Source organism: Hypanus sabinus, chromosome 1 (assembly GCF_030144855.1).
Source record: "Hypanus sabinus isolate sHypSab1 chromosome 1, sHypSab1.hap1, whole genome shotgun sequence".
NCBI classification, from domain to species: Eukaryota; Metazoa; Chordata; class Chondrichthyes; order Myliobatiformes; family Dasyatidae; genus Hypanus; species Hypanus sabinus.
In genome coordinates, this window is record NC_082706.1 from 7,293,921 (window position 1) to 7,311,380 (window position 17,460).

Here is a 17,460-nt window from a genome sequence, read left to right on the forward strand (position 1 = left end):
CTCCGCTTCAGCGAGAAAAGCCCTAGCTCACTGCTGTAGTAGATTGATAATTAATATTACTAGAATTCTACTTAAATTTAAAAGATGAGTTTTAAAACACAAGTAGTAACCTCTCTGTGACAACCGAAGGTAGAACATACCATCTTTATTTTCTCCTTTAATGTGGGAGGTGGGGGCTGCTGCACAGGATGGAAGTAAGCTGCAGAGAGTTGTAAAATTAATCAGCTCCATCATGGGCACTAGCCTCCGTAGTATCCAAGACATCCTCAAGGAGCGATGCCTCAGAAAGGCAGCGTCCATCATTAAGGATCCCATCACCCAGGACATGCCCTCTTCTTAGTGTCACCATCAGGAAGGAAATGCAGAAGCCTGAAGGCACACACTCAATGATTCAGGAACAGCTTCTTCCCCTCTGCCATCAGATTTCTGAATGGACATTGCACCCATGAACACTACCTCACTGTAATCCACAGTTTTGTTCTATATTATGTATTGCATTGAACTGCTGCTGCAAAGTCAACAAATTTCATGATATATGTCGGTGATATTGAACCTGATTCTTAGTTACCACATAAAGTAACCTTTCTGTGACAGGTGAAGGTAGAATGCCTCGTCTTTATCTTCTGTTTTGCAGATGTTCTCCAGCAATCAATCAAGGACCCAAACTACATAGCGGAGAACTATGAGAAGGTGAGAATTCCGAGTGGTCTCTCTGGGGCAGCGCACAGCTCGAGCGGCCTGGGTTCAGTCCGAAGCACTGGTGCTGCCTGTGTGGAGTCTGCACGTACCCCCTGCACCCAGCCTGCGCGCTCTCACTGCGGCTTCACGAGCTTCCCCGGGGTACTCTCGTTTCTTCCCACATCTCAACGGAGAGCGGATTAATAGGTTAATTGCCCAGAAAATTACCCCCTGTATAGAGGTGGATGCTGCCAGAATTCAGGGCACATGAGAGGGAATAGTTTACAGAACAATTAGTTGGGGAGATTAGAAATGTGCTGAGGGCTGTCATGGAGTTGATGGGCTGAATGGCCCCCCCCCCCCCCCCCCCCCCCCATTGTTGTAAGTGTTGTGCCTGTCATTGAGAGCCACAGGAGAGACACACAGCTGGCAGCATAAAAGTCTTTATTCGGTGCCCACGTAAGCTGACTCTGGAGTCACTCTGGAGAGAACTTCCTGACCCAACATGACATCACATTTTTATAACAACAGGGCAATTTCTATAGTTACAATGTACCTACAATGCTTCCTTAGAGTTACATATAATTTTCAAACATCTAGATCTTCACAGCAACACTCCAGACACCCAAAATAAATTGTGGCTGTGTCTGAGTGCACGAACAGATCAAACAGTTTAGCCCAGGGGTTCCCACCCTTTCTTATTCCGATGACCAATACCATTGAGCAAGGGGCCTCCGATCAGGCTAGTCAAACCATTGACCAGGTTGGGAACCCCTGATTTAGCCCTTAGCTCAGGAAGACCATTAAATTCAATCTATAATCCACATTCAGATCTGAAGCCTGACTGCTGTTGAAATTAATATTTTCTATATTCTGTAACTCCATAAGGCCTGACGTAAGGATGCATAAGGTACGGTAGAATACTGAGCTTCCTGCTCCCAGACATCCTCAAGATGGATCCTGGATTCCTCTGTCTCCAGACGTCTCCACCGCTAGTCAGTTAGGCATCAGAGTCAGGTGGGACCTAAACACTCCCACTCACACTGAGGCTGGGGTAATACTTTGGTGCAGGACGGAGAAAATGTCGCACTCTGGGAGCATGGTATCTTTCAGGCACTGAAATCAAAGCAGACAACTTTCTCTTCTCGCACCTGGGCGTAAAAGGTCCGATAGGGATAGCGATCCCCCGGGAGGAGCGTGAAACCACATCGCTAAGGCAGATTATTTAATCATTTTCACCCTGGACTGAGGTGTGGCTCTGGGTTCAATACTCACCCCTCCCTGTCTGTAAGCAGTTTGTACGCTCTCCCCATAACCGTGCATATTTCCTCCGGGTGCTCTGGTTCCCTCCCACTGTCAGTTGGTAGGTTAACTGGTCACATAGATTTAGTTAGGTGGTGCAGATTTATATTTCATTGAGATACACTGCAGAACAGGCCCTTCCAGCCCTTTGAGCCACAGATTTAACCCTGGCCTAATCATGGGACAATTTACAATGACCAATTAACCTACATCTTTGGACTGTGACAGGAAACCGGAGCACCCAGAGGAAACCCACACACTCACGGGGAGAACGTACAAACTCCTTACAGGCAGTGGTGGGAATTGAACCCAGGTCACCGAGACTGTGACTGTTATGCTATCAGTGGGCAGGAAAGGCCTGTTACCTTGCTGTATCGCTAAATGAAAATGCTGGTGAAACTTCACAGTGCACAGGTTGGCTGCCATGTTTCCTACATTGCAAAATCAACCCTTTTTACACGTTCCTTATAGTCTTTCAGCATCAGTGACCACCCTCAGCTGAGGGAAGCTCCTGTGGGAAGGCACATTCTTTCTTTCACCTTTGTCCCTTGAGATTCCCTCTCTGCTGAACATTGAACACAGTGCAGGCCCTTCAGCCCAGATCAATCCAATCCCTCCCCCCCACAACACCCTCCACCATGTCCAGAAAGAGTGGATGTGGGGAGGATTTTTCCTACAGTTGGGGAAGTCTAGGAACAGAGGGCACAGCTTCTGAATAGAAGACTATCCCTCTTGGACAGAAATGAGGAGGAATTTCTTTAGCCTGAGGGTGGTGAATCTATGGAATGAATCGCCACAAGACTTGCGGGCCAAATTCATTGGGTATATTTAAAGTGGATGTTGATAGGTTCTTGATTAGAAAGGGTGTCAAAGATTATGCAGAGAAGGCAGGAGAATGGGGTTGAGAGGGATAATATATCAGCCTTGATGGGATCATGGAGCAGACTTGATGGGCTGAATGGCCTAATTCTGCTCCTGTGTCTTATGTTCTTGTGGCCTTAGCTAATGGTTTCTAAAATGCCCCCAGTGTATCTGTCTGTACCACCACCCATTGCTGGGCATTCCACACAACCACCACCCTCAGGTTAAAATAATAATGGCCAGCCCCGCTATACTTTCCACCAATCAAAGTAAAGCTATGCCCCCTTGTATTGGTCATTTTTGCCCTGGAAAAAGCCTCTGGCTGTCTAGACTATGCTTCATATCATCTTTTACACCTCTATCAAATCACCTCTCAGCACCCTTCTCTCCAAAGAAAAATGCCTCGCTCGTTCAATCTGTCCTCATAAGATACTGTTTTTCTCTCCATCCTTTGTTTTCTCTCGTTCTCTGGATCAGAAGCGACTGTAGCCGCTGGAATCTGGAGCACCTGGAGATCTGCTGGAGGTGCTCAGCAGGACGAGCCGTGCCTGTGCGAGGAAAGGAACGGTCGGCCTTTCAGGTGGAACCCGGGCAATTCTTTTCCTGCCAGAGACGCTGCTGGACTCGCTGAGCTCCCCCAGCAGACTGTTCAGTGCTCTTTTCCTCCTCACCCCAGGTCTCTCTCTGCTACAGATCTATCCCTGACCCAGAGTGAGATAGCACCTTCAGCAGGACTCCATTGATTGGTCAGTGATCAGTTTGGTCAGCCTTCCACCAATCACAACACTTCCATGAACTCCTGCTAACAGCCCCTGCTCTTGTATGGAGGGTCACTGGTGAGGGGTTGCCTCACTCTGGCTCTGTTGCTCTAGGTCCTGCGCTACGAGGCGGGCTACATCGTCAGTCTCATCCTCGGCGTGCTGTTCTTCGTCTTCATGCCCCTGGTGGGACTTATCTTCTGTTGTTGCCGTGTGTGTGGGAAATGCGGAGGGCAGTTGAAGGAGCGGACGCAACACACCGACTGCCAGCGTCACACCTACGCCACGTTCCTTCTGATGACGACCATCATTATACTGTGAGTCCGCCGAGGGTGGTGGGGGTGGGGGGCGAGCGATAAACACCAGAAAGTCTGCAGGTCCAAAGCAACATGCACAAAACGCTGGAGGCAACATCTGTGGAGATGAGCAAGCAATCAACTCCTTGGGCCGAGACCCTTCTTCAGGACCGGAAAGCAAGGGGGCAATAAAACTGAGGACGCTAGCTGGTTTAGTGATGTGGGGGAGTTTGCATGTGGGCTCAATTGAGTAGCATGTTGTGAACCTTTTCCAGTAGATGGGCTGGTTGGACATTGGTGAGCATAAAATGCTGCCAGGGCTGCACATCTTGAAGAATCTCTCATGATCCCAGATCCCACCCTCCACAGTCAAGGACTAGGGTTGAAACTAGAATTTCAAGGGAATGGGAAGCAGAGTGCCAGAACAGATAGTGGAGGGGTTGTGGAGACAAATGCTGTTAAGATCTCAGACAAAGTCAGATATCAAGCATGAGCATGGTGTGACCACTATCCTGAGTTGCCTATATTTCAACAGAAGAAGTATTGTAGGAAAGGCTCAGGGCATGGGATTATGATATTATATATAGCCCTTTGTGAAACTTGGCTGTAGGAGAGGCAGGTCTGGCAGCTCAATATTCCAGGGTTCCATTGCTTTAGAGCGGGAAAGGTGAAAGGAGGGGTGGTGTTACTAGTCAGGGGAAATGCCACAGCAGTGCTCAGTCAGGGCAGACTGGAGAACTCAACTACTGAGCTGTAGCGGGTGGAACGGAGGAATGAGAAAAGTATGACCACGTTAACGGGGCTATATTGCAGACCACCCCACAGTCCGAGGGACTTAGAGGAACAAATTTGTAGAGAGATCGCAGACTGTTGCAAGAAACATAAGGTTGTTATTGTAGGTGATTTTAACTTTCCACGTATCGACTGGGACTGCCATACTATTAAAGGACTAGATGGGACAGAGCTTGTCAGATGTGTCCAGGAATGTTTTTCTTTATCAGTGCGTAGAAGTCCCAACGAGAGTGTGGGAATGAGACAGAGCAGGTGACAGAAGTTTCTAGTGATCACAATGCCAGTAATTTCAAAGCAAATATGCAAAAAGATGGTTCTGGTCCATGGGTTGAGATTCTGAATTGGAGAAAGTCCGATTTTGATGGTATCAGAAATGATCAGACAAGTGTGGACTGGGACAAGTTGTTTCCAGGCAAGGGTGTACTTGAGAGTGCAAAGCTTGTATGTGCCTATCAGAATAAAAGGTAAAGATAACAGTGTGTAGGAACCTTGGTCTGCAAGAGATATTGTGGCCCTGGTTAAGGAAAAAAAGGAGATGGTTAACAGGTATAGGCAAGTAGGAACAAATGAAGAGCTTATAAGAAATGCAAGAGAACACTTAAGAAAGAAATTGGGAAGGCCAGAAGTTAGATAGAGCTCTTATAGATAGCGGGGTCAAGGGATATGGGGAGAGGGCAGGAACGGGATACTGATTGTGTACGATCAGCCATGATCACAGTGAATGGTGTTGCTGGCTAGAAGGGCCGAATGGCCTACTCCTGCACCTATTGTCTATTGTCTATAAGGCATGAAGTTCCCTAGCAGACAAAGTAAAGGAGAATCCTAAGGGATTATGTTAAGAGCAAAAGGATCACAAGGGACATAATTGGTCCTCTGGAAGATCAGAATGGTAATCGATACGTGGAAGCAAAGGAGATGGGGGAGATCTGAAATGAATGTTTGGATCTGTATTTACTCAGAAGACAGACACAGGCTCTACAGGAGTGAGGCAAAGCGGCATCAACTTCATGGGCCCTTTACAGATTACAGAGGACGAGGTGTTTTCTGTCTTGAGACAAATAAGGGTGGATCGATCCCCAGGGCCTATCAGGGTGACCCCTCAGACTCTGCAGGAGGCAATTGCAAAAGCTGCAGGTGCCTTTGCAGAAAAGTTTACATCATGCTCGAGATACCAGAGGACTGGCGCGTGGCCAATATTTTTCCACTATTTGAAAAAGGCTCGAAAAATAAACCAGGCCAGTGAGCCCGACATCCGTAGTGGGAAATAATCTGGAAGTATTCTTAGGGACCAGATTTATGAGCATTTGGATAGACATGGACTGATTAAGGATAGTCAGCATGACTTTGTGTGTGGTAGGTCATGTCTTACCAATCTTACAGAGTTTTTTGAGGAAGTTACCAGGAAAGTGGATGAAGGAAAGGCAGTGGATGTTGTCCACATGGACCTTAGCAAGCGATTTGTCAAGGTCCCGCATAGAAGGCTGGTCAAGAAGGTTCAGTCACTCAGCATTGAGGATGAGGTAGTGAAATGGATTAGACATCGGCTTTGTGGGAGAAGCCAGAGAGTGACAGTAGGTAGTTGCCTCTCAGACTGGTGGCCTGTGACTAGTGGAGTGCCACAGGGATCAGTGCTGGGTCTGTTGTTGTATATCAATAATCTGGATAATAATGTGGCTAAATGGTTCAGCAAATTGTGGATGACACCAGGACTGGAGGTATAGTGGACAGCAAAGAAGACTAATATGGCTTACAGTGGGTTCTGGACCAGCTCGAAAAATGGCAGATAGGGATTAATGCAGACGAGTGTGAGGTGTTGCATTTCCATAGGACCAACCAGGGGAGGTCTTACACAGTAAACGGTGGGGCACTGAGGGCTGTGGTAGAACAAAGGGATCTGGGAATACGGTTATGCAATTAATTGAAAGTGTTGTCACAGGTAGATAGGGTGGTAAAGAAAGCTTTTGGCACATTGGCCTTCATAAATCAATGTACTGAGTACAAGAGATGGGATGTTATGTTGAAGTTGTGTAAGATGTTGATGAGGCCTGATTTGGAGTATGGTGTGCAGTTTGGGTCACCTACCTAAGTCAAGTCAAGTCAAGTCAAGTCAACTTTTATTGTCATTTCGACCATAACTGCTGGTACAGTGCATAGTAAAAATGAGACAACGTTTTTCAGGACCATGGTGTTACATGACACGGTACAAAAACTAGACTGAACTACGTAATTAAAAAAACATAGAGAAAGCTACACTAGACTACAGACCTACACTGGACTGCATAAAGTGCACAAAAACAGTGCAGACATTACAATAAATAATAAACAGGACAGTAGGGCATGGTGTCAGTCCAGGCTTCGGGTATTGAGGAGTCTGATAGCTTGGAGAAAGAAACTGTTACATAGTCTGGTCGTGAGAGCCCGAATGCTTCGGAGCCTTTTCCCAGTTGGCAGGAGGGAGAAGAGATTATATGACGGGTGCGTGGGGTCCTTCATAATGCTGCTTCCTTTGCGGATGCAGCGTGTAGTGTAAATGTCCGTGATAGCGGGAAGAGAGACCCCTAAAAGAAGAATGTAAATAAGGTTGAAAGAGTGCAGAGAAAATTTACAAAGAAGTTGCCGGTCTGGAGGACCTGATTTAAAAGGTAACATTGAAGAGGTTAGGACTTTATTCCTTGGAATATAGAAGATTGAGAGGAGATTTGATGGAGGTATACAAAATCATGAGGACTATAGATAGGGTAAATGCAAGCAGGCTTTTTCCACTGAGGTTGGGTTGGACTACAGCTAGAGGTCATGGGTTAAGGGTGAAAGGTTAAAGGGAACATAAGAGGAAACTCAGAGAGTCATGAGATTGTGGAACGAGCTGCTAGTGTAAACTGAATTTCAATGTGTAAGAGAAGTTTGGATAGGTACATGGACGATAGGGGTATGGAGGGCTGTGGTCCAGGTGCAGGTCAATGGGAGTAGGCAGCTTAAATGGATTAGAATGAACTTGATGGGCTGAAGGGCCTGTTTCGGTTCCATACTTTTCCATGACTCTAAGAAAGCTCACCATGCCTCTACTTCCTGAAGAGGCTGAAGAGAGCAGGTCTATGCTCGTTAATACTCATGATGTACAGTAGAGATCATTCTAACATGCTGGATCTCTGCATGGTATGGAAACCGCACTGCGGCAGACAGGAAGACTGTGCGTGTGCGTGTGCGTGCGTGTGTGTGTGTGAGCGAGTTTGAGTGTGCAAGACACAGTAGACTTTGAACAGAGAGTGTGTGACCAAACTGTGCGTGCACAAAGAGCACAGGGTATGTGTGAGAACAGTGTACACAGAGAGGAGACAGGGGAACGGAAGAATTTCTTTGACTGGAGGGTGGTGAATCTGTGGATTTCATTGCCATAGATGGCTGAGGGGGCCAAGTCATTGGGTATACTATGGATTCTGGTTAATTGAGACACACCGAGACCAGTATATTTTGGCCCGATTAAACAGCTGTTCCAATTAGTCCAAGTTTATTGAAAATAGTTAAAAAGGTATAAAATAACAAACTGAGTAACAAATTATGTATTAAATAAAATAGAGAATAAATTAGAACACTACCAATATTACTTCAATACTATAAAACTTTGTATTGGTTCCTAATACTTATTGACAAAGGAATTCATCCGTGCTACGTTCTCTTGACTGTAAGTGATCAAAATCAGCGCAGACACTTAGTGTAAATAGTGGGCTGCCTTCATACAATGCTGTCGACGATTGCATCCTCCAAATCTCCATTTTTGTTCTAACATTCAACATGCTACCTTCAAAGTAGAAACTATGAAGTGTTTGATACCTTCTAGCCATTTTTGGCATCTCTAAGTCTGAATGCTTGGAACTGCAGTGAGCAAAACAGTTCTGAATTGTCGTACTGCATACTTCACCAACTTTAATGACAAAAATCGCTGCTTTTTGAACACAAGCACACCCAACTGATGCTATTTCAAAACTGTTCCCTCTAAACACAGTCTATTGGCCGCACAAGTTCATACGACTAACACTGGTAAGAAACTTTTTGGCAACAGACTGCTGCTCAATAAACAGCCTAATGTCCCAAACGAAAGGATTTTTGCTATTTTCTCAATTAGTTTTTGTTCTTTAAGAGGCGTCCTAAATAAGCGGTGCTCTGATTAACCGATAGCCCAATTAAATGGAATCCACTGTATTTAAAGCAGTTGTTTGACAGGTGGTTGATTAGTAAGGATGTCAAAGGTGATTAGGAGAAGGCAGGAGAATGGGGTTGAGAGGGGTAATAAATCAGCCCTGATCGAATGGCAGAGAAGACTCAATAGATCGAATGGTATAATTCTGCTCCACTGTCTTATAGAATAGGGTAAGTGTGACGTTTGTGCACGTGCTTTCCCAGGAAAGGCGCCCGTATTTCTGTCCTTCTGATACCTCCCCATTGTTGATATTTAGGGCCGGGGTTGCCTGCGCGTTTACAGCCAATCAAAAGGTAACTGACGCAATGGAGCCGAGCGTATCTGCCTTCCGGAGAATGCTAGCAGATGTGGCCTCTTACATTGACAATATCCTTGAGGTAAGAATGTGATCGTTACTTATAACCCCTGGCACTGGGTGACTGTCCAGGACTGGCTCACGTTTACAGCCGTCTTGAGCTGCGAGTTCTAATTCTTCAACCAAGTATCAAATCTATTTTATGATGTCAACGCAGTCATTGCCTCAGTCATCGTCATCATCATCATCATCATTATGTGCCATGTTGTATGACATCATCCTAATGTGCTATTCGTATTACATGGATGACTATGGTCTTCTATCTTTCTTTAATCTGAGAATTGTAAATAAGCTCTTCAAAATGTTTGCCTGTCCATCCCTTGGCGTAACTCATGAACGTCATGTGCAGTTGACCATGCATCTTTCCTCCATCAGTTTTCTCTATCACTGCAAGTACCTCAGTCACTAAAACCAAAGTCCTTACCTGCTTGATCTTTCCATATAACTCAGGTCCTCCAGTGGCAGCAATATCCTTGTAAATTTTCCCTGTACTTCTAGTCGAAATTTCTGAAACTCATGACTTTTATTTTTAAATTTCAGGCCATACCCAAAGTTATTGCACAGTTTTCAGTTCCAAAAAACAAGATATTCTCAGAATTTGACCGTAAGTATGAAATAATTTAATGTCCACATTTTGAAGCAATAGTAGTTCAAACTAAAACCCAAATGGAGTGGGTAATGTGTGGACTGTTTCTTTGCTGATCATTAACAAAATTTGGAGATCCTTAAGGAACTCTAGACTCTCAGTATGAGATGCTCGAGGAACTTTGGAGACTCTGTGAGATTCCCAAGGAATCCTAGAGATTAAGTGTGAGTTCCCTGAGGGATTGTTGGAATCTCAGTGTGTGATCCCTGAGGAATTCTGGAGTCAGAGTGTGATATCCCTGAGGGATTGTTTCAGTCTCAGAGTGAGACTGTGAGATGGTATTTGAGAATCATCATCCAAGGATTCAAGGAGGGAAAAGAAGATGTATCATCATTGAAAGATTATAAAGAAAGAAAGAAATATTGGCTTTGTTAGTCATATGTTCATCAAAACATCAAAATATACAGCGAAATGCAACATTTGTGTCAATGACCAACGTAGTCCAGGGATGTGCCAGTCAGCCCACAAGTGTCCCCATGCATGACCTCATAATACTAACCCTAACCCATACAGTACGTCTTTAGAATGTGAAAGGAAACCCTCATGGTCATGGAGAGAAAGTACAAACTCCTTACAGACAGCGGTGGAATTGAGCCTGGGGCACTGGCATCGTAAGGCATTATATTAACCGTTACACTACCATGTTGCCCCAAATTCTATCACAGCATGTTGGAGTCTTAGTATGAGATCCCCGAGGAATTCTGGAGATCCAGTGTGAGATTCCAGAGGAATTCTGGAGATCCAGTGTGAGATTCCAGAGGAATTCTGGAGATCCAGTGTGAGATTCCAGAGGAATTCTAGAGATCCAGTGTGAGATTCCTGAGGTATCCTGGAGATTCACTGTGAGATCCCTAAGACATTCTGGATATTCAGAGTGAGACAGGGTTTGAGAATGATCATCCAATGATTCAAGGAGTGTAAAGAAGTCACACCAGATTTGAATCCATGGACTCCACCCAAAATGGTCAGATACCCTATGCTTGGTCCATTGAATGATGAACTTTGTGGCCTTTTGAAGCAGGCAAACTGAGGTAGGGTTTAGTACACAGGATATCTATCATTAATGAGTCCTCCTGGTGCAGCAGGCAAAATCCTCATTGTCCCAAGACAGTTTGAGCATCACTGTGATACATTATGACTCTGGGTAGATGAACCAATGTCTGTGGTGGAGCGAGTGGATGTGTCTGAGGGTTCTTTCATCTCATGCAGTGCTAAACCTCTTGATTGTTATTGGAACTGCACTCGTCCAAACAAGCAGAGAGTCTGAATCAAACCTGGCAAACGTCATGAAATTTGATGTTTTGGGGCAGCTGTACGTCAGGAAAGAGCGAAACGTTAGTGTTTAAGTTGCCAAGAGTGTGGGGAGGGATGGTGAGAGTAAATGGATTATCTCAGATAGGGTGTGATCAGAACCGCCATGGTAATGAACTGTGAAAAATTAATGACAGTGCTGAGATGGAGAATGAAGAGACAGAGAAAGAGATTATCAGACAATAGACATAATTTTTTTTCAAAGAACAACATGTAAAAGCAGTGAAATGTGGGAGATTCCCACAGCCTCTGTGAGAACATGAACAAATCAAGTGTTTTAGCCAGTCACTAGAATTGGGCAAGAGAGAAAAGATAGTGTTAAATGCGAAAGATTCTGCAGGTGCTGGAAATCCAGAGTAACACACACAAAATGCTGGAGGAACTCAGCAGGTCAGGCAGCATCAGTGGAGGAGAATGGAAAGTTGTCAGTTTGGGCAGAATTGCAGAGAGCGTGGGGAGATTAAATGGATTACCTCTGACAGGGTGTGGCCAGAATTACCATGGCGAATAGCTTTGACAGGTTAATGACAGTGGTGAGATGGAGAGAAAAAAGAGATTAAAGGATTAAACATGACCAAGTCTGCAGACGCTGGAAATCCGGGGTAACACCCACAAAATGCTGGAGGAACTTAGCAGGCCAGGCGGCGTCTATGGAGAGGAATAAAGAGTTGATGTTTCACCCCCTTCCTCACGACCTTAGCTTTATTTTTCAGATGTGCATCGAAACATTGAAAGAAACAAACAAAAACGAGATGTAAAAGCTGTGCAATGTAGGCAGAATGTAGAACATTCAGAGCAGCTCAGTCCAAAGTTCAAAGTAAATTTATTATCAAACTATATATATGTCTCCATATAAAACCCTAAGATTCATTTTCTTGTGCATGCACAGTAAATACACGAAATGCAACAGAATCGGTGAAAAGGACAATCAACCAATGTGCAAAAGACAACAAAGTATGCAAATATGAGAGAAAAAAGCAACAAATATCGATAACATGAGAACCTTTGCAAACTTCTAAGGAAATTTAGGCACTGCTGTACTTCCTTCATAATGACACTTACATGCTAGGCACACGACAGATCCTCTGAAAGAATAACAACAAGGAATTTAGATTTGCCGGCCGTCACCACTTTTTATTCCCCAATGAGGACTGGCTCACGGATCTCTGGTTTCCTCCTCCTGAGGTCAATAATCAGCTCCCTGGTCTTGCTGACATTGAGTGAGAGGTTGTTGTTATGCCACCACTCAGCCAGATTTTCATTCTCCCTCTTAATATGCTGATCTTTCACTACCTTTGATTCGGCAAATGACGGTGGTTTCATCAGCAAGCTTAAATCTGGCATTGGAGCTGTGTTTAGCCTCTCAGTCGTAAGTCAACAGTGAATAGAGCACACGGCCTGTATTGCACCTGTGCTGGTGGAGATTGAGAAAGAGATGTTGTTACCAATCCGAACTGACTGGGATCTGCAAGTGAAGAAATTGAGGATCCAGTCACGCAAGAAGATCCAATTGCATGAAGAGATCCAATTGCACAAGAAGATCCCATTGCATGAGGTGATTCAATTGCATGAGGTGAGCGAATTGTATGAGGACATCCAATTACATAGACAGTCTAAATTATCATTCAATGTTTTAGGAGCAGCAGCTTCTCCTCCACTATCAGATTTCTGAATGGACAATGAACCAAATCTACCTCACTATTGTTTGGCACACAGAGTACAGTTTCTAACTAGTGTCAGCTGCAATTTTTGTCACTAATAGTTGGTGACAAATAAGCAATGAGATGATTCAGAACTGTTCTGTTCACGGCATTTTCAAGCACTCAGACTTTCAGATGCTGGAAACGGCCGGGAGTGAAAATGAAACCATTTCACTACTTCATAGAGCTAGAAATTACAAAGAATCTGAAGGAATCTCCATCGTTTCTACTTTGAAAGTAACAGAAGAATCAGAATCAGGTTTATTATCACTGGGATGTGTCAGGAAATGTGTTAACTTAGTGGTAGCAGTTCAATGCAATACATGATAGTATAGAAAGAAAAAGTAATAAGTAAATCATTTACAGTAAGTGTATATGTACGTGAAATAGTTAGATTAAAAATAGTGCAAAACAGAAATAATATATTGAAAAGAAAGCAAGGTGGTATTCAGGGGCTCATTTTCCATTCAGAAATCAGATGTTCCTGAATTGTTGAGTGTGTGCCTTCAAGCTCCTGTATCTCCTCCCTGATGGTAACAATGAGAAGAGAGCACGTCCTGGGTGATGGAGGTCCTCAAAATCCCTCCCCTACTCCCCCCTCCTGCGTGTAATCAGCAGCGAACAGTGATCCCCTTTCTCCCCTCCAGCTAAAACAAAGCGCATCGGTACCATCACCAAGCCCAAGCGTGTGCTAAGCAATAGCAAAGACACAGACCAAAGTTATCCCAAAGGCTTCGCATTTCATCCGACATTCGACAAGCCACAGGTTCTCTCTCTCCCTGGCCCCCATTTTCAGAGCGTGTGGGAGACATAACAACAACCTGCTGGCTTATGATGTTAAAAGTCCATTTCGTTACTTTCTTCGAGCTCTGTGTCCGAAGATCACAAAGACATCAGGTCTTCCATCCCACAGCGAAAGATTTTCCAGCCTCCCTGACGACACACGAGTCTCCTGCCGTGAGAACGACCCGCGATCCGCCCGTCTCCAGAGCCCCGAGATCCCAGGCTCCCGAACACGATCAAGACTCTCAGGCCAAACCCTTGGCATGTCGAATAACGCCCAGTCGTGGAACCCTGAGAACGGGTCCCATTCCCGCAAAGAACCAAAGTCTGCATGTAACTCCAGGTCAGGGTCTTCGAAATAACCCGGAAAGGGAAAAATAGAGATATTAAAGATAGAAATAGAGCTGTTTCTGAAGATGCAAACAAAGGAGTCGCCGTTAGGCACCATTATCTCCTCCTAAGCTCCACCTTCCATAACCTTCATTGTCATAGATGGTATTTGAGCGATGCCTAGCCACACAGTCATGGGTATAAAGAGAGTGGAGCGGTGGGCTAAGCACTCACCCCTGAGGTACGCCAGTGTTGATCGTCAGCGAGGAGGGGATATTATTTCCAAACCACACAGACTGTGGTCTTTCGGTTAGGAAGTCGAGGACCCGTTTGCAGAGGGAGGTACAGAGGTCCAGGTCCTGTAATTTACTGATCAGGAATGTGTGAATGATGGTTTTAAACGTTGAGCTACAGTCACCGAACAGCGTCCTGACATCGGTGACATAACATCATGAGTGTTACAGCCAAAAATGAAGATTTCTAGGATGCAGTCAATGATAGCATTCTATGGAGGCAGTCTGGTACTAGGTGACTACACTGAATTTGTTCATTTACAGTTTAAAGAATGCAATGCAGATAAATCTCTCCATCGATAAATATTGGGAACTAATGCACAGTTTTATGGTACTGCAGCAGTATTGAATTGAATTGAATTGACTTTATTTCTTACATCCTTCACAAACATGAGGAGTAAAAATCTTTAAATTACGTCTCCATCTAAATATGCAATCATAGTAATTTACAATAAATAGAACAGTCAATGTAATATAAAGTACACTCAAGTCAGTGTGAGTTCATCAGTCTGATGGCCTGGTGGAAGAAGCTGTCCCGGAGCCTGTTGGTCCTGACTTTTATGCTGCGGTACCGTTTCCCGGATAGTAGCAGGTGGAATAGATTGTGGTTGGGATGGCCCGGGTCCCCAATGTTCCTCCGGGCCCTTTTTACACACCTGTCCTTTTAAGTATCCTGAATCATGGGAATTTCACAACTACAGATGCGCTTGTCTACCCACACCACTCTTTGCAGAGTCCTGCGATTAAGGAAGGTACAGTTCCCATACCAGGAGGTGATACAGCCTGTCAGGTTTTGGGGGTTTGATGATCAGGATAATTTTTTTCAGACTTATGGTTTTTATATTCTATATTTTTTAATCACCTGTTCCTTTTCTGTTTTGTAGTGCGAGGGGAGGGTACTGGGGGTTGACGTTCTGTTAGTGTTCTGTTAGTTTTTTGTGCGGGGAGGTTTTTTTTGACAGGGGGTTCAATGTTCCTGATCTGTTTTGTGCAGTGAGTGTGGAGTATTTTGAAGGGGGAGTTGATCAGGATGCCATTCTTTTACGTATGGGATTTGGGCAGGTTTGATGCTTCTCTCTGAATGACTTTCATTTTCTTTCTTTGTTTCGTGGCTGTCTGGAGAAGACAAGTTTCAGAGTTGTATAAATGGAGAAATGTTTTCATAATAAATGAACCTTTGAAACATATACTGTGTGTATGTTTGTATATATGTGTGTGTGTGTGTGTGTGTGTGTGTGTGTGTGTGTGTGGTGTGTGTGTGTGTGTGTGTGTGTATATATATATATATATAACTATTTTGTATTATAATTTAGAGTTTTTATTATGTTTGTGCTGTACTGCTACTGTAGAACAAGAAATGTTATAACATATGCCAGTAATATAACTATTTTCAGGTAGTTTAAATTTGCTTATAAGTTTGCATATCCTGTTTGTCTGGAGTGTTGAGGGGATTTTCAGTCATTTGTGGTAGAACTGGTTCAGTAGGTTTTTTATAGTTTATTTATTTCAGCCTGCATCACATCCATGCAAATCAAATTTCCTCATTGCTTCAGATACAGTTCTTATCAAAAGAATTTCCTCACTATCTGGGCCCGTGTTTTAGTACAAAGATAACTATCTGGGCCTGTGTTTTAGTTTAAAGATGACCACACACCAGTTTCTTTGGCTTTCTTTTTTCTTTCTATTTTCTTTCTTAGGATCAGAGGTGGAGAGTGGTAGCAACTTTAAATTTCTCGGTGTTAGCTAGCAGTGGATCTGTCCTGGGCCCAACATACAAGTGCAACTATGAAGAAAGCACTGCAGTGCCTCTACTTCCTTAAGAGTTTGTGAAGATTCGTCAAGCGATCTAAAACTATGACAAACTTCTGTAGATGTGTAGTAGAGCATTTATTGACTGGTTGCATCACAGCCTGGTATGGAAACACGCGTGCCCTTGCATGGAAAATATTATGAAGAGTAGTGGATAGGGCCCAGACCATCCCAGGTAAAGCCCACCTCACCAGTGAGCACACCTACACAGAGCATTGTTGTGGGAAAGCAGCATCCATCATCAGGGACCCCCACCACCTTCTTCTCACTGCTGCCAACAGGAAGAATGTACAGAAGCTTCAGGACCCACCCCACCAGGTTCAGGAGCAGTTACTACCCCCCAACCATCAGGCTCTTGAACCAGTGGGGGTAACTTCACTCAATTTCCCTCACTCTATCACTGAAATGTTCCCAGATCAATGGCCTCACTTTCAAGGACTCTTCGTCTCATGTTCTCGATGTCTATTGCTTATTTATTTATTATTTATATTTCTTTCTTTTTGTAGTTGCACAGTCAGATGTCTTTTACACACTCGTTGAGCACCCCAGTTGGTGCGATCTTTCAGAGATTCTACTATGGATTTATTGAGTATGCCCACAAGAAAATGCATCTCAGGATTCTATATGTACCTTGATAATAAATTTACTTTGAACTTACATTAGAGTGGGCTGGTTACAGTTAGACTCCGTTACCTGCTGTTGTGTTTTAAAGTTAGACCTTCTTTATGAGCATCTAATGAAATGGCTGTAACAAGATTTGGGCCCCATTCTTGACTTCTGAAGAAGTTTCAGGACAATATCATCTCCAAATCCAACCCGTGGTGGAAGTAAATAAGATTATGCGAGGCATAGATAGGGTGGATAAAGTCCTCCATCTCTGTCTGTTCATACCATTGCACTCAGATGTAGAAGGATTCTTCATTGCTGTTTCAGTTACCATTTTGTTTGACCAGTCAGGGTTGTTTGCCCTGAGCTGAACCCCTGAACCTGGAGGACCGGTGGATCACTCTTAGTCTGACCTCCACCCTTTGCCCTATTTGGGACGGGTGACCCTACCAAGAGCCAAAGCATAAAGCCCTGACTCCAGACAACATAGCTCTCCGGGTTAGTGAAGCACACAAGCCTCCAAACCATGACAGGGTTGTGATTCTCTTGGAGGAGATTTAATTAATCGATTTGTCAGACTTTGTAGTTCAGTGGGCCTGTTCCTATATGCTACTGTAATCTGCATCTATGTTCTGTGCAAAGTACAGTACGTTCTGAGTGGTGGTGTAGGGTGGGGGGGGGGGTTGCGGTTTGCACTTCCTGCACACACCGATTGTATTTTGTTAATGCTCTGTGTTACTACATC

General features: G+C 44.3%; 1 protein-coding gene across 2 annotated transcripts in view; it reads left to right on the plus strand.

The window, feature by feature from the left end:
• Positions 1 to 17,460, plus strand: part of LOC132390963 (prominin-2-like) — an 89,396-nt gene that overhangs the window by 12,716 nt on the left and 59,220 nt on the right. For both annotated transcript variants that reach the window (XM_059963496.1, XM_059963506.1), the window contains exons 3-6: positions 635 to 690; positions 3,714 to 3,916; positions 9,139 to 9,259; positions 9,778 to 9,841. In XM_059963496.1, the coding sequence (XP_059819479.1) occupies positions 635 to 690; positions 3,714 to 3,916; positions 9,139 to 9,259; positions 9,778 to 9,841 (444 nt within the window). The remainder of the gene's footprint in view (positions 1 to 634; positions 691 to 3,713; positions 3,917 to 9,138; positions 9,260 to 9,777; positions 9,842 to 17,460) is intronic.